This window comes from Xylocopa sonorina, chromosome 8 (assembly GCF_050948175.1).
Source record: "Xylocopa sonorina isolate GNS202 chromosome 8, iyXylSono1_principal, whole genome shotgun sequence".
Taxonomy (NCBI): domain Eukaryota; kingdom Metazoa; phylum Arthropoda; class Insecta; order Hymenoptera; family Apidae; genus Xylocopa; species Xylocopa sonorina.
Genome location: NC_135200.1, coordinates 2,253,471 through 2,276,681, shown reverse-complemented (window position 1 = coordinate 2,276,681; position 23,211 = coordinate 2,253,471). Strand labels below are relative to the sequence as shown.

The window sequence follows — 23,211 nt, the reverse complement described above, 5'->3', positions numbered from 1 at the left end:
TTGACGGACGTCTAAGCCGATTTTTAACAAGAATGAAGTTACAAACGATTCCTTTTTAAAAGCATCTATGATGCAAAAATCGCAAATTATTTATTAATTTAAACTGCACAATTCATTTTCCGGGCAGGCCTCTTTATTACCTCTTTATTAAAAACTCTTACGGATGTCGTTAAAATATCCATAGTAGAACTTACTACAACAAACGAATTTATTACCGTCAAAATGTTATTTGAATCGTCGTTATTATTACTACTATATATATTTTTTCGTCCTCGGCGAGATAGTACTGGTTTAACTGATGTTGCGTGTAGAGGATCTAATGCAGCTTTATTCTGTGTACTTCTCTTTTCTCGAAATAATTTTATGCGACAAGAATGAACCCTCCTTTGGGAAGAATCGAAAATACTCTACTCATATGCAGCGGTACCTTTCGTAGTCTTTTCGAACAACAACTATGGCCTTTCCGTTTAAAAACATTACAACATCACTGGCGCACTTTCGATCACAACTTACGCAAAATTCGATCACACTTTTATAACAAGAACTACGCGAGACTACTTTACCATTATTTCAAAAGACCTTTACAAGGCAGTAAGAAATCTCATCGAACCTTTCGTTTATTGGGTGTTTATACTTTTAACAGTCCAGATAAAGGACATAATCAAATGATTCAACAGTATTTGTTAAAGAAACTTTTGTTTAAAGAGGTTAAACGAATTCTTTTTGCCTTCAAGTGTTGCTCACAAGCAAAATGACTTTGTGAAATGCATTATACTTGAAAATTTTTATTTTAAAAACTATTTATCATATTTAAATGATTTTTTTTCTTTTTCCTAGTCAGGAATCATCAGGTTCACTGGATACATTTTCTTTTATGTTGCACAATCATTTTTCTGAAGTTGATAATTATAAACAAATTATCTTATAAATTTTAGTTCCAGGTCGGGTTTTTAAAAATCTGAGGAAATACTGTTATATTCTTTGACCTGTTTTCTATAAAGTAAACATATTTTTAGTATGGAGCGGTTTATATTAACGGCGTAGTAAAAGTTGAACGCTGAAAACCGTATTCGCTCAAAATCTTTTTAACTATTAAAAATTAAATTATTATTAGTTGCAAATTCAATTTATTCTTTAATTACGAATCTATGTGTGTTTGCAACTGACTACTGACTAGCGGTTATATTATATTGCGTCAGAATAGTTAATTTGATTACTTGAATGATTAAAAAACATATAATTTCTATATTTTCAATTAGATAAAAATATGGAAATGTAAAGTTCTACGTACTAAAAACAAGTTCGAAACTAGTAAAATGATGACTTATAAATCTTTTATTTAAATGATTTTTGAACAAAATCCAAAATAGTATTGACCGAAATAAAAGTGATCGATTTTCATAAAACGATTCAATAATAATTATAGTACATATTAATAATATATTAATATCATTCTATATCATAATAAAAATACAAAAGACAATTCATTAAATTTAAGCATTGAATATTTCAATTGCGATTTTTATTCAGATAAAATGTATTCTGTGGATGACGGTACAGTGTTTTTGCTGTATGCATACCTTATATTATTTTTGGACTAATATTTGCAATTACTCTTAATTAGATATGTATATGTGACTAGTTTGGACTGGATTTTAAATTGGATAAAATGTTTCAATCTAATCATTTAAAGTTAATTTCAATTAACTTGTATATTATTATTAAAGAATAATTTGGAATATATTTTATACCCTTCAACAATATACAATAATAGACTAGATTAAATGTTGTAATTATAATTTAAAAGATATGCATCAAAATTTAAACAGTTCATACTGTGGCAAACATTGTAATATATGTACTCTTTAAGAAATAAGTAAAAGTTATTAAATATTTGATTATTCGTTTGTAACATATAATCGCACTAAACTTATCGAAAATTTTGCATCCAGTTTGCAAATTATAACTACACGATCGAAGTATACGAGTACATAAACTTATAAATATGTATCAAGAAAATTATTTTTTCGGAAAATAAAATTAAATTATATGTATATATGTATAAGTAGCACTATTAAAGAATAATTGCTAGACATTAATGACTGATCAGTGATGAGCTTCTACAACTCATTTGGTGGTTTAGGAAATACATTTATATTATTTAATAACATTGTTTTAACATGTCGTAGTATATTATACCTCACCTTTTAATAATGTTCTTAGTTTTTAATCTACTTACACATATTAACAAATTAAAAAGTTATCTTACGATTTGTAAAAATCGTGTAAATAAATTATCGGACGTTTCTTACATATATGTATATACAAATAATTAATTACGTTCATAATACGTACAATATAAATTCATTTATACAACACTGAATTGTTAAGAAGTTAAATGGGAAACAACCATTAATTAACTTACGCCTAATAGTAATAAAAATCTTTACCCATACTAACAGGACTTTAAATAGACGAATAAATTATTTAATGCTGAATATCACTTACTTCGGACGTAGCAATACAATACTAGAATCGTTTTGTCTTGTACCTAAGACATCAAAAGCTTGGACATGAAAAAGCTGTTGCATCATGCCAGTAAAATTGTGTTGTAATTTTAAAGAATTTTTATATACTTTTCAAATAATGTACAACAAAAATTGTTCGACATACTCTCCTAAGTATTATATACTTCTTTAAATATATTTTTTAAATATATATTTCTACTACACTTATATATTCGTAATGTAAAACTTTTTGATGTAACTGTAAATTGTATTGCACAATGCCGTTTACGTTTAATATAATTTAAAAATGCATATATTTAAAAAGATAATAATTTGTTGAATTTAAATGTTTTAATTTTTGAAGCATACAATATCAAAAATTCACGTTATTATGAAAATAATTTAATACTTTGATATTATGCATAATTGACGAATTGAAATTCCCTGTCAAACAAATATTTTTAATGAAATATTTAATATTTTGTATTAAAATATATTATTTATGGTCGACAAAATAGCAATGGTTCAATATCAATTTATTATGTATGGTCGGTACACGTGAACGATATAAAAATTCTTTGATTACAGCCAATTCTTAAATTATTATACTGGATAGTATGATCTTTGTTACAAAAATATGTGTAGAAAATTTGGTAATATTTTCTTTTTCTATCAATATGTAGTGTTTGCTTTTTTTATCATAAACGTATTCTTAGTCAAGATTAAATTAATGGAATGTTTGATTATTCTTTTGTTCCTGAAAGATATGAAAATTTGAACTCATTGTTTCTCACGCAGAATAATATGTGGACGTTTCAAATAAATATAATGCTAACTGTATACATGTTAATATGTATACACACGATATTTATACACGATTAATTGATAAATCGCCGCTATAGCATTAAATGTTTCAACTACTGTTACATGCTAACTACTAAATGAAGAATTTCACATTCTCATTTGAATGCCCTTGTATTACTGTAAATAACAAGGTAAAGAGAATGTTCCTACGTAATATTATCAAAAACATCAGAAAAACGTTTCTATTACTATATACAGAAAAACATGTACAAAATGTTGTATAATATTATTAATGTAACATGCCATGGAATGTAAAGAAAAAAAAAAAAAAGAAAAAATATTAAGTAAAACAATTCAATCCTGAACAAGATTACGATGGAAGCATTTATAGATAATTGTAATTTATAGCAATACGATCCCATGATCCCTTTCCAGTCTACGTTTCGCTTTAAGAGACACGATTCCCATTAAATCTGCAGGAGTCGGAAGTCCTCCAGAGGTGTTTGGAGCCACTGCTTGTTGATAAAATACTTCTACGTTTCCACACTGGTTACCATAAACAACAGTATCTTCCGTTCTAGTTAATTAATAAAACATACTCATATTTTTACCATACCTCGTGAAAAATTACCGCGAGCTATTATTTGTTAAAGTTAATGCTTCATAAACGAAATAATAGTAGATGTATAATGTAACATAGTGCATAAAAACAGAGTGTATTCTAAACTTGTGAAGTTGACATGGTAAAAATGTTATGTTTTAAACAAAAAGATCTAGATGAAGGGAAATATAATGTACATTTATAGTACATCGATTACCATTTCAACTTCATATTATACTAGAATTTCTTTTTCTGAAAATGATTGGTAAAATAGTATTATACCGACTAAGCAAAAAGATATGTAAGAAGATCTACTGAAGCAAGCTGACATAGGCAGAAATTAAACTAACTGAAATGAATTCTCTAATGTCTAAACAATTACCTGACAATAATATCTGTAAGATTGCTGGCATGTATAAATCTATCGTGAAGGCAAGAAACTATCTCCAGTTCGGTAACACCCCAAAGTCCAGAACGATTTATTGTATCCCACTGAGGATCAATACTTAAAATACTATATAACTCTTTATTCTCGTTTAACGGCAACGGTTCTAAACACTGCTGCAGTCTTGTTTCAAGTTTTCCTAATGCACTTACGCAAGTTTGCCACTATAACATGTTATTGCAGTTAAAAAAATTAAATAACACATTAAATTTTTAATATGTAGTACTAATAAAGTAAAGCAATAAAGTAAATCTTTTGCAATGTGACACTATGAACGAGATATTTCTTGTGTGTATTTTTATTAGAATGCAAGATGTCTCGTCCAAGGAGTCAGAGATTTGTTTAGAATTACGATATAAGATTAAAAAAACAAAAAGACACTTACCAGAGAATGTATAAGGTCAGAATTATTGGCAGTTCCATTCTCCATTAACAATACCAACACCATATTCTGATGTCCACAAAGAAATAGTTCTGTTGTTTCAAGGCAGACCTTATCTTTAGAGGTGATTATCCAATCTTCCTCGAGTTCATCCTCACCGTCACTGCCAGTCTCTTTATTAACTGCTTCCAATTTTTGTTTTATCATTTGCTTCGTAGCTGTTGAAAAACTAGATAAATCGCGAAATTCGCTAGGAGTAGTTTCTCTGCTACAAAAACCGCTGGTCCTCTCATCAGCAAGTAAACTGAGTTTGGACATAAGAGGTGTTAATTGTAAACCATCCAGTTTTTTTTTCTGCAGGAAATCGTATACATTACCACATTCCGACACTGATTTTCGTCTATCATCGTTGTCAGTAATGTTGAGCGGTTTCAATGGAAGACTCATCGATCTACGATAAGTTTCTTGCTTCGCTTTGGTATCTAATTTTACGTTATAAGAATTACTTGGTTTCTCTAAATTATCTCTGGTCACGGTATCACAGTTATTTGTTACATTTTTCACATCGCAATTGTTGGTCAAACTCGCTAAAAGTTCGTTACGATTGATCGTGTTATTACGATCGTCTTTAAGCTCCTCGTAATGCGAAGATATGTATTGCTCATAGAGGGACTGGGATACTGGTAACCCATCACATCTGAATACAGGATAATATGGATCAGTAATCGTATGGAATTGTCTTTTATGCAAGAATTTCTTTTGAGGAGAAGTTTCAGGAGATATACATTTCTTTAATTGAGGTAAACCTAATCCATACGTTCTTACTGTTATTCGACTGGAATACAAATTGGACGATTCTAAGTCATGCATGCTCAAACTTTTTTTATTAAATTCTCTCCGTTTAACCAGTTTCTCTTTTGACGTAACGTTTCTTAATTTATTTAAACGTTTACATCTAAGCGCTTCCTTAACCACGTCTGGAATGTCGTCCACATTTGTTTTTATCTCTTCTTTTACCTCCTCTGCTTCATTATTCGTATCCTCGTTCGTGTTACATATTAACATAGCATTACCATGTAATACTCTATTAATATCTTTTAGGGGTGTCGAACAAACGCTAGGAGTCAATGGATTCACACACTTAGGACGGTCTGTTTTACTTTCCTGTTTACGTTTCACTGGAGAGCTGTATGCTGTAAGTGGAACGGAGGATACATAGTGACTATTATCGTTGTATTGTGACGAATCTAATTCTCCTTCTTCAGGTACAGTAAAAATGCGAGAAGTATCGCGTTTCATCCCGGACAGAGGAGGTTCCTTACTGTTCTTGGACTAAGGATGTAATCGTTTTATTATTACACAATTGTTATAATTTCAGTTTCAACATATTATACTACTTACTTTTCTTTGTAACGTTTTTCTGGTGATAGAGTCCAAATAAGAACTATAGTATCGTTCATTGTTTGCTTCTTGCGCAAGTTTTATAAACTGTTTTTGCTCTATGTAGACTCGCAATAGCTGTACTCCAACAGGTAAATGAAATTCCGTTGATATTCTTTCCGCGGGGGCCTAACAAATTGTATAAAGTATAAGCAATTAATATCAGCTCTTTTATACTATTAACTTATCAAGCGGTATACATTAGGTCATTTTTAGCTGGAAGTTATTTGTGTTTGAAATAAATTCTTTTTAATTAGAGTCAACGTTAAGTATAATTTCTTTTCTTTTAGTATAATTTTATAAGTTAAGTATAATTTCTTGAAAAAATACAGTTTTCGAGATACTGCTTCAAGTATTGTCTAGGACTAATATGACCGAATTGCCCACTGTATTGAAATGTAGGTTCAATATACCTTTATTCTATACGGATCAGTTATGACAATTTGTTTGGTCAATTCAGCACTCAATTGTGTAGCAACTACCCTGAAACATTGATATTCTTACCAACTTTTTGCATTCAAAATAAAAAGTAGAAATATTTATTTGTCTGTTTTTTAAATAACTTACTTGTTATTATAAAAGAGTGCGCCACCCATAATACCACTGGTTTCTTGACAATATTGTAAAACTTGAATTGCTTCTAAAAATATGTTGCTAGCACTCTAGAGGGATAATAAATTATACAACAACGAATTTAATATATTAAAACATAATAAAAAATCACAGATATCACAGTTTGATTACCTTTGGAAGTTTAATAATAGGAATGTTGGAAAAAAGATTGGCACTGTATTGAAGTATTGGCAAATATGTCTCAAACATTTGATAGAGTTTCTCTGTAAATTTATTTCTATCATTATTAAACGATTCCAATATCTTATTTAGGTCACAATGAAAAAACTGTAATAATGACTCTAATGTGTTTGCACGCCTTTCTAAAATCCAGTCATGAATATTCCTATCAGTTCCTACTGCCTGTAAAGTAATAAACAATGAAATTTATTTATATTAAATATTATTAATAATGCATACTAAGATATGTTGCATTTAATTAATTGAAAATACATTGATAATTGTAAAAGTTTCAATAGATGATAAAACTGCTATCGAATTGTGCTATGTAGTAATTGAAATCTTGCACAATATAATACTTCCGGACTTGGACAGCCACGATTACTCATATTTTCAACTACGTTTGAAAATACCATTACTTATATTTCATTGAAGCACAATACATGCGTGATAACTATACACTTACAAGTATATACTGCCCAAATTTCTTTAATACAAATTTTCCACCTTGTAGTGTAATTGATTGCGGAGCACAAAACGAAGTTGAAAGGAATTGATTAACAGCCATTAATTGACCTGCTAAAGCAAGCCTTTGGGTAAGAGATACCCATGCAGGGTGGAAATACATAACTGCTTCCGCAGGATCATCATCTTCTTTACAACACCTTGCAGTGTCGTAAACAAATACTATCATCATCTCTCTAAAATGTGAATTCAAGAATTCAGGATTAATGCAACTCATTATACTAATTCTTATTATATATAAGTAGTAATCATTACATAATACCATGTACTATTTGCAAGTATAAGTTATATGAAGTTATATGAAAATAACTTGATTTTTCAAATGAAATAACTTACCCCGAAGTAATTGATAAAACTGTTCAATAAAAAAGTTTGAAAATTTATCAATGTTCATTTTTACAAAATGAAAGACATAATATTAATGTCTATAACTTGCTTTAATTTCAATACACGAACGAATCTATGAAGTAAACAATTATGAACTGGGAATTATAGATTAGCTGCACCAGTAACCGATAAGAAAATAAAAGAGATAAGATTACAATGTAAAGCACATCTCTCAGAAATACTGCTATCCGCAATAGTAGACTTGATATAAAAACTTGACGCTTAATTATAATTTAATAATACTTAAAATCCTTAGCTTTTCTTAATTAATCAGTGTCAATAGTGCCAATATAAATAACTGTTGAATTAATAAATAAGCAACGAAAGTATTCTTAACTGTGGTTAATCTGACAGTTTCATAGATAAATAACACACTGTTATTACAAGAACAAAAATAGATGAAAAAAAAGTATAAAAAGGAAAATTCCACAGCAACAAGAATTTATAATTACCAAGAAGTAATTTACTCAGACACATTGTTTAAGAATATATGAAAAACTTCCATATTTTAAATAAATTTTTTATTATTAAACTATAATGCGTGCAAAAATTAAAAAACATGTTTATCTATGTGTGACACTTATGTATACCAAGTTTGCTAATACAAAAAGGACATTCAAATTACCATGGTATGCATGATTGTATTTGTATACAAACAAATTTCATATTATGTAAAAAGTGAAACAATAAAATTATAAATATATAGAAGTCAGCAAAAATGATTACAAGCACATATAGCACACATCCATATGGATATAAAAATTATATATAATTTCGCAAAAACTACATATTAAAAATAAAGAATGTAATAAAATGCATGAATTAACACAACGGAAATGACATAGACGTGGATTAGAAAATGAAGTACGAAGGTTTGTTAATTAACAATATATAAACTCACACCAACTTAAAATCAGCATTCTCTTTGAGAAAAACTAAAGATTTGAAAAGAGACATGCCGCTGAAAAGTGTAACCGGTGAATTAAATGTGTAAGAGCGATACAGTGTGCAGTGTGGCATAGTAAACAAAGCATTATCATTGAATTAAAGATGCACTTTCTACGCTGCTATAATTAGATAAGGCTAGCGTTACGCAATATCCTTCATACTTTGCCATGGTGATTGTTTACGCTCTAGCGTGCCGTAGATAAGACTTCAGTTGCGATTGTCAATTGCAACGTCAAACCCACTTTTCCTTCTGTTCTTTTGTTATTATTATTATTATTTTTTCTTTCTATTTATCGCAACTTTTTTTACAGGAAAGTTAACGTTCCGTTCTTTGTTTCTGCCCTTACCGTCGCTCACGATGTTAATGAGCGTCGCGAAAAATGCACTTCGATGGAAATGCACTTTTCCGTTATGTAATGTAAAATCTGAGCCATAATAATCTTGATTTCCAATCACGCTGAACGGAGCCGCTCCTTCACCGCCATACTGATATCGATTTCGTTTTTACACTAGATACACTTCAGTTTTTGTTCGGCAATTCAGCTACAACCGCGACATTCGAATTTTATTATTATCGCATACAACTACTTAACGATTAATCGTTGCACGTGTCGTCTGTATGTATATTTCAAATTGATCTTCTAACAAAATACTACTGGTATAAAATTAAAAAATTTATATAATTTAAAATTATAATCCTGTCTACTTATAGTTTAACCGTATAACCGTTGTTTGTTAGACGACAGAAGACCATCTGGAAATTTTCAATCGATCATTCATCGCTTCATTCATGAAACATTTGTATAGCAAACAACTGTATCTAAAAGAAAACAATCGCAACGTTCCAACTGGAAGGGGATTTACAAAGTCAACGCGCATTAATTGACTTTTATCTTCGTATACGTACACAAACGCGTGATTAAATACTGAGGACGTTTTCTACAATGGAAGTAACCAAAATTCCACGATTGGTCCATTCTCCTAATTGACTTTGACCGCCATCTGTCAATTAGCGTACGAATTATTTCCTATTGTGTTCGTTTTGTACATACATTACGGCTCTGTCATTACTTATTAGTGTGATATTAGGAGAAGCAAAAAATATTTTAACATTACAGTGAGTGTTCTTAAAATGTATATTCACCGATATAAAAGCCATTTTTGTGCTGTGATGTCATTATTTGATGATACAGTTTAACAATATACTTTCCCTAGTCGTATTTTTTATTTGTAAATAACCTTATATATATATATATCATTATTATAAATAATTCCCTGTAATATGGCAAAAACTAAAACAATTAGTAAAGGCTGCCCCAAATGCGAACAGCAGGTAATTTTATATAACGGTTAACAATTTCTTCTCTGTACGAAAATACGTTATACGTTACTTTTATCTCTTATATTTTGCTTATTCTACTTACCAATATATATTACTAAAATTTTTTCGATAGAGGAGAATTCTGTGAAGAATTAAAGAAATATTTGTAATCGATACTAGATTGTACTACATCTTGTCAACTATAAATTTTACTGTTACCACCGATATACATATATATATATTTGAATGAAATATAATTAACTGTTTTATCTATGGTATATGTAAAAATGTGAATTTTTTTAATAATTAATTTCTGAAATGTATAAATATTTAAACATTGATCAAATATGACACAGTACATAATCTTTTATTTATATACATATTTATATTGTATTAATTTTATATATCTATTTGTTAAGGTACCCGTGGCCTGTAAGGCATGTCCTTGCGGACATTCATTTTTTAATGCGAGACGCAATTCTATAAAAAGCCCTCCTAGTCCTGATAATGGTGTAATGAAAACCAGGCGAACCAATAGAATCAAACGAGAGAAACCAAATTATTATGATGCTTTAGAATACGATAAGCAGTCCAAGAAAAGTGCTAAAGTAAGACATTATTCGCTAATGTGAAAACATTTAATAAAATAATCAAATACTAGAAAAATATGTTTTAATTATTGCAGATCAGGAAAGCCACAGATGCAGCTAGCGACATAGACTGCAGACAATTAAGCAAAAAGAAGAAACGAAAGGGAAAAGGTAAAGGCAAAAGTGGATGTAGTAACGGAATAGGAGATGATGATGATGAAATGGAAGGCATAAATGGGTTATCACCAGAGAAACAGCTCACATGTTCTTTAATACTGCAAGAATTAAATAACAAAATGAGAGTTGTAGCCTGGAAACCAACATAATTTTTCTATATTCTAATGAATGTGTATATCTTGTTGTAAAAAATACTAGCGTCCATTTTTCAGTAGAATGTAATCGTTTTATATAGGCATTGAACTGTGTTAGAATACCATCTATTCATTGCATTACGAAAGATTAAAATAGTATTATATACTGTTACGTATGAATTAATAGCATTGATTTTTTTACAAATTATATATAATTTTTGTGGTAATAGAAAAGTATATTTGTATATAGATGATTAGACTGTTTTTACTTGTAAAAAGTTTATATAATTTTTAATAAGAAATTTATTTTTTCTACGACCAATTTTAATATTTTTGAAGTATTTTGAGCATTGATTTATATGCTAGATTATTCAGATAGATAAATTAAGCACATATAAGTGAAAAGAATATAACTTTTATTAAAGATCGCTGTGTTTAATTACATCCGTTTTGTATGAAAAATATGTACTTCCTACTAAGATTGTTTCTTTCACCGCAGGACCTGCCGCAATTCTTCGTTTTCTACAAATAATCATAATGTAACATGTAAATATAATGTACATAGCGTTTATGTAATATATAAGGTACAATTACAATTGTGAACCAGTTTTTTTTAGAGGAACAGTTCGTTGCAGTATATATTTATGTATATGTATACGTATGTACAATGTGTATATGCGTGTACAACAATTTTTGTTCTACATTCGTTTTTTCTACGAATGTAAACGTGTAATGGATACGTGTCGTTTACCAATAAAACGAGAGACAAAGAGAGAGAGAGAGAGAGAAAAGGAGAAAATTGACGTGCATTTATAAAAGTTTATTTGAAAATTAATCCTTACCTGCCGCAAACGAGGTACTTTACGCAAACATTTCGAATAACACTGAACCAAGCAATACATCATAGTGGAATAATTGTAGCGACAAATGTTGCGATTTATTAGGTTTCTATTACACATTCAATCACATTCGCAAAATATTTTTATTCTTTTGCAGTCGTCTCTCCTTGACAGTTACTGTTGTCATTATTAACAGTCATCTTCGATGATTTCGATACTTCGTTAAAAACCAGGAGTAGAGGCAGACCTCCCATGATCATACACGTGCCCATGCATAGAAAACATACGGTGTAACTTCCAGTTACATCACGCAGGTAACCTGGAATCACGTTCGATATTTAAATAACAGATAACATTATTGCGGCTAATATAATTTAGTCGATACTTGGACAAGTACGAAAGTAAGAATCTTTGAGCTTATCATTACAATTATATAGACGACATTTAATGGATTAAAAAGCTTTAGAAGTTAGCATAATTTCGTACCTGCTAAAGGCGGAATAGAAATTGCTCCAACGCTCTGAAACATCCTAACGAGTCCGTAAGTGGAGGATATTTTGTCAGTTCCATATTGGTCTGCGAGAAGGACGGGAACCAAGAGAAACCAACAGCCTAGGCATAATCCGTACATGCCAACAGAACATGCCAATACATAGAAAGAGTGGGCCATTGGAATTACCAGTACTGCTACACCAGCACCCACAACACTTTAAAAGAACAATAATATTTTTCTAACAAACAGATGTAACAGGAAATTTAGAAATTACAAAAGAAAGATATTTATTTTCTAAATAATACCTGCCGATATATCCTTTCCGGCGATCAAATAATCTCAAATCCGAAAGCCATCCAAGTCCCAATCTTCCGCACAAATCTAGCACAGCGGAAATGGCTACCAAGTATCCAGCTTCTGACTTTGTGTAACCCGCCGCGTGAACGTACGCCGGAAGATAATACAGCATGTACGGACTTCCAGTAGACATCAGACTGACGGAAAAACACATCATGAGGAACTGAGGATTCTTCAAAAGGGACAGATCGATATATTGCGCTATCCTCTGCATAATTGTCTTCTTCTCCTCCGGCACTTGTGGTTCGTTCTGAGGAACTGGACATACGACCGTGACCGACGACCTCAGTGACCTTAACGACGACCTGGCCTTGTAGACGCATGTAGAATCGGTTGATAAATCCTCGACGCTATGCAATATACTTGAGCTACGTATCTTCGAGATCGGTTTCATTCGCAAACACTCGCCCATCACATCCTTCTCCTCGTCACTGTCTGTTAACTCGACCGCCACGACGCTATTCTGGTGGAACAATTCGTTCAACAGATTATGTCTCGCTGTCGAGTCATTGGCAAATATTAAGTCTAACTTTTGTTGTTTTGCCGTCTCTAATTCCTTTTCCGTTTTCTCCACCTTCTCCGTTTTCTCCATCTTCTCCGTTTTCTCCACCTTCTCCGTTTTCTCCGTTTTCCCCGTTTTCTCCGTTTTCTCCGTTTTCTCCAATGGTACCGTCATCTCCGGGGCATAATTGTTCTCCAAAGGACGGTAAAGGGTTGCGCTCACGCACACGTGAAGCATGCAACCGCCGAGTAGAAGGATGGTACCGTGAAAACCGAATTTTTCGACCAAAATCTTGATCAGTAGAGGGAACACGAAACTACCGGCTGCTGTTCCTGATACGCATATCCCATTCGCCAAAGCTCGATGCTTGTCGAAATATTGGGACACAAGAATGATACCTGGTGTCGTCGACAGACCACCACCGATACCTACAATTACAAAATAGTATTTTATTTAAACATTTACGACTGCATTTAGTCGATAATCAAATCACGTTCGATCGTATCGTATTCCTGGTTTTATCTTTCATACGGATACGCTACCATCTAGCGCTATCTTCTTACGTAATCAATGTCGGAAATTACGAACCGAAGTTACCCAAATACATTTTGACGATCTTTACGATCGAGCAACACGATACGATTAATTAGCGATTCAACGAACCTGTTAAAACTCCAAATGTAAAAAAGAGATGTATTAATCTCGTGGCAAAGTAACTTAGCGTTAGTCCTAAAGCACAGAACAGTCCACCGATGAAAACGACCGACCGACAGCTGTATTTCTGACACAGCATGCTCGTCACCGGAGCTGTACATTAACAGATTAATCGTTAAAATATTAACGTTTTATAAGTATTAACTTCTCCAACAGCCTTATTGGAGAACCTTTGTCCAATCGATTTTCCATTAAAACAGTTGAACGATTACTTACCAAGGGCGAGACAAAGGCAAGATAAAATAGCTGGTATCCAGGATGCGACCGATGCCGAGGAATCCTTGAACGTTTCCATCACTTCAACGTACAACACCCCGTACGATTTCACCAGGCCGGCTACCCAAAATTGAACGAAAAACGCTCCGAATACGATAATCCAGCCGTAGCCACCATCCAACGGTACGTACGTGATGTTCCTTGCCTTTTTCGCCTCGCACCTCCTCGACTTCTTCTTCTTTGTCGCAGAGCTTTTCGTCGATCGGAGCTCGCGAGACTTGGCGATTAACGGTCTGGCTGTCAGACTCGATATTGTCAAAAGGTTGTCATTGTCCTCGTCCTCGATCGTCTCTGGGCTTTGTAAATGCGGTGGTACGATCGGTGTCGAGGTCGCCGTCGCCTGGACGGCCAAGGACGCTGGCCTTTTAGGCGATGGCGCACCGGTGTTCAGATCAAAAACAGGCGCTGAGTGGATCGACAATAGCGAGCCCAGCTGGTTCTGTTGATTCATGTTCTCATCGATGACGGTCGTGCCGACCATCTCCTGCGACGCTGTCGCACAGGCGACAACGTCACGCTCAACCGAATCCTGCAGGCTCCATTCTCGTGGTAACGACATATTTCTGTGGCTTCGTTCGTGCAACGGGGACCGTAATACATTGGAGTTACCTTACTTTTCCACTCCTTCGTTTGCTTTACCTGGCAAATCGTTTTATTTTCTCTTACTCTCTACTTCGACTCCTCCCTCTGTCTTTTTCCTCTTGTCGAAGAAAAAAATTACAATATCTCGGTTTCCCTGTTCCCCTTCCTATTGCACTAAATTTTCTCCGACTATATATTACCCTCTACGGTTTCTGTTCTCCTCGAATGTTCACTCTTCGATCCTTTACTCGTGTCTCCTGCTGCAGGTTTCACCTCCTCGACGCGCACACCTTACCAGGACCGGTCCGCCACCCCGACTTTTCGACTCGACGTTACCTCTCCTTCGTCGACTTCCTTCTCACCATTTACACGTTCACCAAGGTTCTCCTGACTTCGTCTAAGGGTGCTTGGTAAATAACCAAGATGAAAAGGGTGCGCACGCAGAGGAGGTCGCCACCGAGTGGAAACTTACGGGATCGATATGTGGCCACTACTGACGCACTGGCATCTCGCGGTCTAGTCACCACCACGTGGCTTCGAAACAATACAGCCAGGGGTCTATCGGTTTATTGTCCTGCCAATCGACCCACTTTCTCATTCGCCCGGCCTCCACCTTATAATTGCATCAATTCCGTACTCCTTGCATCGGAACGACCCTTGCTCTACCTGGATTGCGTGCTCCTTCCCCTTTCGTAGCTTCGACTCTCGGCACGGAAGTCTTACCAATTGGAACTATATAGTCCCAGAGTTATTCGTAACGGAGAATGTAGCTCGGAAGAGATATCACGGGGTGGTACAACCCTTTCGATGTTCTTCTGAACTTCCTCAGTAACACTTCTTCTTGATTCTACGGGAAGAAGATTCAATTAGAACGGACGTAGCATTTGATTTTACGTATAATTTTCTAGTTTCTTTACTTAATACTTAAAAGTATGGATACATAATCTTGAAAGATTGGTCTACGCAACTTTAAATTAAACTGTTTCACTCGGAGAATTGAGGAGAAGTAAAAGAAATAGAAATAAGAAAAAGTTGGTTGAGAAATTGGATGACACAAATTGAGAAATTGGAAACACAAAAACGTCCTAAAATTGCAACAGTGGGGACCGAGTCTGTGCGCAGCATCCGAACGGATCAATGAATCGCCGACTTCTGTCTCTCAGATCCACCTTCGCGCTCGACGTTAACACTAGCTCCGCTCGTCGTGTTCTCAGATAAGGGCGTGAACGGTTCTACAAATGAATCGCCAGCCAATCTATACGTCCCAAAAAATTACGTGAACAATCGACAACTGTAAACTGGTTTGGTACGTTCAGATTTCATCTTTGCGAGAAATGTCTGTAGAAAAAGAATATACAGCTAATTGAAGTTTATATTTTTGTACAGTTACTCCTCTACTTGATTAAATTTGTTTCGAAATATTTTAATACGATTAATTGCAGAGATTAAATAACTAGGATTATAATAATAATAATTATTATTATTACTGATACAGTTTCCGTGAACCATATCCATGTCCTTTATCATCTACGTATTATACGCTTGCCATTTATATCCTGATTATGCAAAGGAACGCTTTTGAAGCCCAATTTTTGTCGTAGAATCTCGTAATAATGAAATACGAAGGTGTCGCATTGTTCATATTTCTGATTGTCTTGAACGATGAAGTGTACAATGGACTCGTCGCAAGCCAATTCAACAATCCCACATTCTTTATGATCGGCGGCGTTTTTTCCAATAACGGGAGCAAAGAGTATTTCAAACAAACGCTGAACGTAAGTAATGCACGAGCAAAACCTTTCGCAAATTTTTAATCTTTTCACGTAAACCAATGTTACCGTGTTGTCTAAGAGTATATTCATATCCGTTTCAAAAATCTATTGAAATTTTGCTCAGTCTAATTAAATACCTCTTTATCTATTAATGGAACTTTTTCTTCGTGATCTAAAGTAGTTAATCAAATCCAAACTGATCTACAGTTGCATTATGCGATTAAGTAAATGTCGGATAATTACTTATGAAACTATAAATGGATAACATTAGCTGTTTTCCAAGGAAACATTTAGTCATTGTTTTTACAGACTTTAAACTTCAACTCGAAATATGTCAATAAAGGGGTTACATATAAGCACACGGTAATTGAAATGGTCTCGAATCCAATTAAAACAGCTTTGAGCGTGTGCAACTCTTTGATAGCGGAACAAGTGTACGCCGTGGTGGTGTCACATCCTCCTACAGGGGACTTGTCGCCAGCGGCTGTTTCTTACACAAGTGGATTTTATCACATACCAGTTATAGGTATATCATCAAGGGACTCGGCGTTCTCTGATAAAGTGAGTCGATTCCGAGAATGATGAAAAATAAAAAATGCCAAATTTAAGCCTCGCGATATTGTAAACTGTGTCCAAATTGCAATCGAAAGTTTTTCTACAAATAAGATTGTCCGTGATACTTATTACGGTATTATCGTGTTCACGCAATGCAGTATAAGAAGTAAAGAAGATCGAAAGGAAAATTGAAATGTTTTGTTCTTTTAGAACATTCACGTCTCCTTTCTGAGAACGGTACCACCGTACTCGCATCAAGCGGACGTATGGGTTGAACTATTGAAACACTTCAATTATATGAAAGTGATCTTCATTCATAGCTCAGATACGGATGGTCGTGCGTTGCTTGGGAGGTTCCAGACAACTTCCCAGAATTTAGAGGACGATGTGGAAATCAAAGTTCAGGTGAATCAAACGCAATGTTCCGATCTTTTCATCTTAATCTACAATAAGGAAGTAATGATCTGATGAAAATTAAGGGACCATCATTTTTATTCGTAAAATGATTGAAAACAGGTAGAGTCTGTGATCGAGTTCGAACCTGGTCTAGACAGCTTCACGCAACAGTTGGCGGACATAAAGAACGCACAGGCTAGAGTTTGCCTATTATATGCCTCGTAAGTATTAATGACATCTGTTACAATTTCTTTGATAAGAAATAAGTTACTAGGAAAAAAAAAAAAAAAAAATATATATATATATATATATATATACATTACACTTCTTTTTATCCTCATTAACAGTTGACAAGTACGTGCAAATAATGTTTATATTTTAATAGAAAAACAGATGCGAGCGTGATCTTCCAAGACGCAGCAGCGCTCAACACGACCGGTGCAGGATACGTTTGGATCGTAACGGAGCAAGCCTTAGATGCGCCAAACGCACCGGAAGGTCTTCTCGGCTTGAAATTAATTAACGCGGAGAAAGAGAAGGCTCACATCGAGGATAGCCTGTCAGTTCCTTTCTAATCGTACATAGACATCCACGCATGTATGTTGCGTCCTTAGCTTCGTGTCTTACCATCGATTGAGAAAAAAAACTGAAAAAAAAAGATAAGAAACAAAAAATCCCAGAGGGACTACGCATGAGAAGATTTACGATTGAAACAACCTAATGAACATCTCGCTATACTTTACCCAGAAAAAATGTTTTCCTCATTGCTCGTTCTAAAACATTCTCCGATGTAAAACTGTACAATCGCATGCAACGCACAGAAACATGCATCCCGATTTCACAGCAATGTACAACTGTTTTCAGATCACCCCCCGGATCACATACTCTCTTAGCTCACCTTCCAATCTCTCCAATGGATATTTCGTATCGTTGAGCGAAACGTTGTGCTTTGAACGTTTACGATTTGTGTGTACACATGAGTAACGTTGTTCTCTTTCTTTATTTCTATCTCTGCGAAACAAAGAATCCATTAACCATTTCAGATACACACGATTAATAGTTAATGGATATTCCATGAAGTGACAACTGACGAAAACGATAGCATCGAATATTCACGAAATTGTTTTATTTCGAAAGAAACTCTTACTGGACGATCGATCGATTTTTCATTAATTAATATTTATAATTTGAAGAGTTTTGTAAACGAAACATGATGTTTCTAGTCTAATTGAATGTATATGCATTTCAGGATAGTGCTTGTATCCGCTCTGCGAGAGATGAACAAGACAAAAATAATCACGGAAGCGCCAAAAGATTGCGGAGACTCTGGCTCCATATGGGAAACTGGCAAGAATTTATTCGAGTACGAGTCACTTTTATCATACCATGGTTTTATGCGCTATGATAATATATGTGGCAGTGTGTTATTACGAACTTGTTTAGATTCGTTCGCAAAGAAGTGTTGTCCGATGGTGCTACTGGAAAAGTGGCATTCGATGACAATGGAGACCGCATCTTCGCTGAGTATGACATTATCAATATCCAGGAAAACGGCGAACGGGTATCCGTTGGACAGTATTTTTATCCAGCCGTAAGTAAGATTCGCAAAATGGTCTGGTTAAACGTGCAAACACATATTTTTCCACGAAAGTGTATACAAAATAAACAATATTTTTTATTTACCATTATTTTTATCTTATAGAATTAGAACTCACAATGTTCATATCATGTCGTAGAATGGTACCAAGATGACGCTGAGTGTCAATGAATCGAGTATAACGTGGCCTGGCCGATTGCAAACTAAACCAGAAGGTTTCATGATTCCTACGCATTTAAAAGTACTCACGATCGAAGAGAAACCATTTGTCTACGTTCGTGAGATAGCATTCGGTGAATTTTGCCTACCAGAGGAGATTCCATGCCCCTATTTTAATGCTACGGAGCACGAAAGTAAAAATTCGTCAACAATTCTGAACCTACGATACTTATATTTATTTGCATCGTTAACAATCGTCTTAAATTATTTGCAGCCACCAAAACGTATTGCTGCAAAGGATATTGCATGGACTTGTTAAAAGAACTATCCAAGACTATTAATTTCACCTACAGCTTGGCTCTGTCTCCGGATGGACAATTTGGCAGTTATGTGATCAAGAACAGTTCAGGTGCGACAAGTAGAACCATGGTAGAACAGTTGTAGATGTAAGACCCCGTTTCTGTGAGAACATATTTAAACAGAAAATGAATAAATAGTATTTAGTATTTAAACATCTTGTTGTAGTTGGAGGAAAAAAAGAATGGACTGGACTTATCGGAGAATTGGTAAACGAGAGGGCAGACATGATAGTAGCCCCTTTAACGATTAATCCAGAACGTGCTGAATTTATCGAATTTAGCAAGCCGTTTAAGTACCAGGGTATCACAATTCTTGAAAAGAAGGTATATTCCTTCCACATTCCTAATCAAAAACTAATAGTAGATAATTGAAATGAATAGGAAATGAGCTAAGTGTTTTCGCTTTAGCCGTCAAGATCATCAACTCTAGTGTCGTTCTTGCAACCATTCAGCAACACTCTGTGGATACTGGTGATGGTGTCGGTGCACGTGGTGGCTCTAGTTCTGTACCTCCTCGACCGGTTTTCGCCTTTCGGGAGGTTCAAGCTAGCAAACACTGACGGTACCGAAGAGGACGCCTTGAACCTGTCCAGCGCCGTCTGGTTCGCCTGGGGAGTTCTTCTTAATAGTGGAATCGGAGAAGGTACAACGAATTTTTTTCCTAAAACAATAAAAATCTTGAACGTTAAATAATAAGAATTATCACATTATGGAGTGCATTGTCCACCAGTAATTACCAACATTAAACCTTTAGCAACTGTATTTAGGGTAAAGTCCGTAGCATTCTTTTGTCAACGGAGCCGTAGTTCATTGGTAACTAATTGATGGAAACCAAACCGCTTTAAAATACTTTTGTATCTGTAAAAGTATAAATTTGATTAACCTTTTTTAAGTATCGATGTTGAAAATAATTCTTTAATAGGTACTCCACGGAGTTTTTCTGCTCGAGTGTTGGGCATGGTATGGGCAGGATTCGCGATGATTATTGTCGCTTCTTACACTGCCAACTTGGCTGCATTTCTCGTATTGGAACGGCCAAAAACTAAGTTGACTGGCATCAACGATGCTCGAGTAAGAACAAAATTAATAAATGACGTTACTTTACATTTTAAATAGTTTACTCATTGCTGAGTCAGGACAGCAAACATGTTACTGACTTTGTTAACTGCAAAAGTTCATGTGTATATTTGCAGCTTAGAAACACCATGGAGAACCTTACGTGTGCCACGGTGAAAGGTTCCGCCGTGGACATGTACTTCCGTCGTCAGGTCGAACTGTCCAACATGTATCGTACAATGGAAGCGAATAATTACGACACCGCTGAAGAAGCTATCAGGGATATCAAGATTGGGTAATAGAAAGAAAAAAAGAATAAAATTTTTGTTTTGTCATATATAGCTTCAGAATTTTTAGGTAGAAATCAGTGGTTTCAAGACTTGACTTGTTTCTAGGAAACTCATGGCTTTTATCTGGGATAGTTCTCGGCTGGAATTTGAAGCTGCCCAGGATTGCGAATTGGTTACTGCTGGAGAATTATTTGGTCGTTCCGGTTATGGGATTGGTTTGCAAAAAGGCTCATTATGGGCGGATGCAGTGACTCTTGCTATCCTGGATTTTCACGAAGGTAAAAGACGATAAAAATATTGAATGGATACATATGAAATTGTCGATTGCGTATACTTACCTAGTCTCTAATTGAAAATTTATGTATAAATAATATGAATAAAATAATCAGAAACTAAAAAAATATTTGTCTTTAAAGAGAGTATATTTATTCTCCTTTCAGGTGGTTTCATGGAAAGTCTCGACAACCATTGGATTCTTCAAGACAACTTGCAGCAGTGCGAACAATTCGAGAAAACTCCAAATACTTTGGGCTTGAAAAATATGGCTGGAGTGTTCATAGTGGTCGGAGTTGGAATCATTGGTGGCATCGGGCTTATTATCATCGAAGTGGCGTATAAGAAACATCAGATTCGCAAGCAGAAGAAAATGGAATTGGCAAGACACGCGGCAGACAAATGGCGAGGTGCGATCGAGGTAAACGAAAAAATTAGGAACGTAGATTCCTCCGTTGAAGTGAAACTTCTTCCGTTCGATATCTTTCGTTGTCCTTTGCTCAGAATTCTATGTTTATCAGTAAATCGCAAGCAGCCAGGACGAAATAGGGGAGCAACGCAAGGGAATACTAACAGACCTCGTAACAATACAAAAAGAAACACGATCGCCAAAATGAATATACACGTTATAGATTAAAGCAAAAAGATTCACACGCTTTGCAAGCTTTAATTAGTAATGAAATGTGAAAATTATTTTATTAAGACAGCAAGATCCGATTTTATGCTTTTGATAAAGATAGTGTAAAATACGACGGAAATAGAACAGTGATCTGCTACTGTATTTTATACTAAAATCGCTTCTATACTGTGCAGCATCAATTTCTTATAATGATTGGCTTTGTTATATCGGTAACGACACGCTTCATATACCAAACCTTTTCCCACAAAGACGTATGTGTATACGTGTCCCAAAAAAAAAAAAAAAAAAAAAAAAAAAATATGGACCTTTAGTATCGAACGTCGCTGCTGCGAAAAGGTTAAGCTATCATTAGAAACGCAAAATATCATTATAGTTATATTTTCAATATAATTCACATATTGTAACATCTAAATACAATAGCATTAGTCGAAAAGAAATGAATGCATTCTCGTTTTAAAATACCCGGTACATTTTAGTAATTTATCATTTTGATTTTTTAAATGCAGAAACGGAAGACTCTCCGAGCTTCGATAGCCGTCCAAAGAAGGATCCAAAGCAATGGCCTGAACGATCCTACGACTGTGAGTTTAGCAGTCGATACGGTAGCTAGATCAAATGTAGCTCCGCGGAGTCCTGGTCGAGCATGGCCAGGAGACAGTGATATTCGTCAACGACCCATTCCACGTTCGGACGATATCAGGTTATCACCAGCAGCCTACACGCCCAACGTATCGCACCTCATAGTCTAACGACACTGACTACTATGGATTACTCGTATACTTTGTAAAAATATCAAAATGTTACATCATTATCAAAGGAAAAGTTTGTTAGATACAACACATGTGTAAATTGTGTTGGAAGTAATAACATTTGTTTTATACAATAAAAATCGTTACTTTAAAGGCTTTGATCTAATATTTTGGCGTTTCTCATAATTAACGAAATTATCTCCAATATCACATCTGTATAAGTATAAATTATTTATCGCACCTTATTATCGTTTAAAACTTTGGTCAATCAATCATATCTATATATATATATATATTTCTTGTCTTAAGCTCCATTGCGACTTTTATTTTTATAATTGCTTATTAAATATACAACCAGCATATTATTTTTTTCGGAAATATAATCTCATTTCAATGAATCTTTGCCCTGTTATCGCAAACTATACGCATAACTCTTCACTTGCAGGTGGGAGGAGGGGGCGTTGATATATATATATATATATATATATATATATATATATATATATATATATATATATATGTAATCAATTTTTAAATATTTTTAAATAG

The 23,211-nt window shown here is 34.2% G+C and overlaps 4 protein-coding genes and 1 long non-coding RNA gene across 9 annotated transcripts; 2 read left to right on the top strand and 3 right to left on the bottom strand.

Annotated features, from left to right (window-relative positions):
- Positions 1-2,833: 2,833 nt before the first annotated feature.
- On the bottom strand, positions 2,834-9,092 carry Hps4 (Hermansky-Pudlak syndrome 4 protein). Its single transcript, XM_076898877.1, has 9 exons — positions 8,785-9,092; positions 7,438-7,672; positions 6,924-7,154; positions 6,747-6,841; positions 6,593-6,662; positions 6,141-6,308; positions 4,743-6,071; positions 4,295-4,521; positions 2,834-3,888 (listed from the first exon to the last, which is right to left on the bottom strand). The coding sequence occupies exons 1-9, from the start codon at positions 8,901-8,903 to the stop codon at positions 3,714-3,716; spliced, it is 2,649 nt and encodes an 882-aa protein (XP_076754992.1). The 5' UTR covers positions 8,904-9,092; the 3' UTR covers positions 2,834-3,713.
- An 873-nt stretch (positions 9,093-9,965) lies between these two features.
- On the top strand, positions 9,966-11,698 carry LOC143425832 (uncharacterized). Its single transcript, XM_076898870.1, has 3 exons — positions 9,966-10,164; positions 10,572-10,760; positions 10,838-11,698. The coding sequence occupies exons 1-3, from the start codon at positions 10,114-10,116 to the stop codon at positions 11,066-11,068; spliced, it is 471 nt and encodes a 156-aa protein (XP_076754985.1). The 5' UTR covers positions 9,966-10,113; the 3' UTR covers positions 11,069-11,698.
- Positions 11,449-12,027, bottom strand: LOC143425835 (uncharacterized). The gene is made up of 2 exons (XR_013102081.1): positions 11,896-12,027; positions 11,449-11,575 (listed from the first exon to the last, which is right to left on the bottom strand). It is a non-coding gene; the product is annotated as an uncharacterized LOC143425835 (long non-coding RNA).
- Sln (monocarboxylic acid transporter silnoon) lies at positions 11,902-14,959 on the bottom strand. 3 transcript variants are annotated; one of them, XM_076898851.1, is made up of 6 exons: positions 14,175-14,959; positions 13,908-14,051; positions 13,353-13,672; positions 12,691-13,316; positions 12,379-12,599; positions 11,902-12,211 (listed from the first exon to the last, which is right to left on the bottom strand). In XM_076898851.1, the coding sequence occupies exons 1-6, from the start codon at positions 14,791-14,793 to the stop codon at positions 12,036-12,038; spliced, it is 2,106 nt and encodes a 701-aa protein (XP_076754966.1). In that variant the 5' UTR covers positions 14,794-14,959; the 3' UTR covers positions 11,902-12,035. The 3 variants fall into 3 exon arrangements, with proteins under 3 accessions (XP_076754966.1, XP_076754967.1, XP_076754965.1); XM_076898852.1 differs by having other exon boundaries at positions 12,691-13,298; XM_076898850.1 differs by having other exon boundaries at positions 12,691-13,672.
- Positions 14,960-15,962: 1,003 nt separating this feature from the next.
- Positions 15,963-22,815, top strand: Nmdar1 (glutamate ionotropic receptor NMDA type subunit 1). Of its 3 annotated transcripts, none has more exons than XM_076899041.1 (17): positions 15,963-16,122; positions 16,418-16,591; positions 16,898-17,149; positions 17,354-17,548; positions 17,660-17,760; positions 17,925-18,098; positions 18,789-18,902; positions 18,983-19,130; positions 19,276-19,489; positions 19,570-19,704; positions 19,821-19,978; positions 20,063-20,297; positions 20,577-20,725; positions 20,848-21,005; positions 21,106-21,278; positions 21,441-21,694; positions 21,778-22,160. In XM_076899041.1, exons 2-17 carry the CDS (start codon positions 16,430-16,432, stop codon positions 21,820-21,822), a joined length of 2,667 nt encoding a protein of 888 aa, XP_076755156.1. In that variant the 5' UTR covers positions 15,963-16,122; positions 16,418-16,429; the 3' UTR covers positions 21,823-22,160. The 3 variants fall into 3 exon arrangements, with proteins under 3 accessions (XP_076755156.1, XP_076755155.1, XP_076755157.1); XM_076899040.1 differs by lacking the exon at positions 21,778-22,160 and adding an exon at positions 22,420-22,815 and having other exon boundaries at positions 15,964-16,122; XM_076899042.1 differs by having other exon boundaries at positions 15,964-16,122; positions 21,795-21,933.
- Positions 22,816-23,211: the final 396 nt, after the last annotated feature.

Bases quoted from the DNA above. Each gene is read 5' to 3' on its own strand.
- LOC143425832 (XM_076898870.1), top strand. From the start codon at position 10,114: ATGGCAAAAACTAAAACAATTAGTAAAGGCTGCCCCAAATGCGAACAG. The intron at 10,165-10,571 runs GTAATTTTATAT...CTATTTGTTAAG, and splicing joins GCCCCAAATGCGAACAGCAG to GTACCCGTGGCCTGTAAGGC. The intron at 10,761-10,837 runs GTAAGACATTAT...TAATTATTGCAG, and splicing joins AGTCCAAGAAAAGTGCTAAA to ATCAGGAAAGCCACAGATGC.
- Nmdar1 (XM_076899040.1), top strand. From the start codon at position 16,430: ATGAAATACGAAGGTGTCGCATTGTTCATATTTCTGATTGTCTTGAAC. The intron at 17,549-17,659 runs GTGAATCAAACG...GATTGAAAACAG, and splicing joins ATGTGGAAATCAAAGTTCAG to GTAGAGTCTGTGATCGAGTT. The intron at 19,490-19,569 runs GTAAAAATTCGT...AATTATTTGCAG, and splicing joins TAATGCTACGGAGCACGAAA to CCACCAAAACGTATTGCTGC.
- Hps4 (XM_076898877.1), bottom strand. From the start codon at position 8,903: ATGCCACACTGCACACTGTATCGCTCTTACACATTTAATTCACCGGTT. The intron at 6,309-6,592 runs GTATATTGAACC...ACAATTTGTTAG, and splicing joins CTGATCCGTATAGAATAAAG to GCCCCCGCGGAAAGAATATC. The intron at 3,889-4,294 runs GTAATTGTTTAG...TTAATTAACTAG, and splicing joins CTTACAGATATTATTGTCAG to AACGGAAGATACTGTTGTTT.
- Sln (XM_076898850.1), bottom strand. From the start codon at position 14,793: ATGTCGTTACCACGAGAATGGAGCCTGCAGGATTCGGTTGAGCGTGAC. The intron at 12,600-12,690 runs GTATTATTTAGA...GTTCTTTTAAAG, and splicing joins CGGAAAGGATATATCGGCAG to TGTTGTGGGTGCTGGTGTAG. The intron at 12,212-12,378 runs GTACGAAATTAT...ACGTGATTCCAG, and splicing joins TTCTATTCCGCCTTTAGCAG to GTTACCTGCGTGATGTAACT.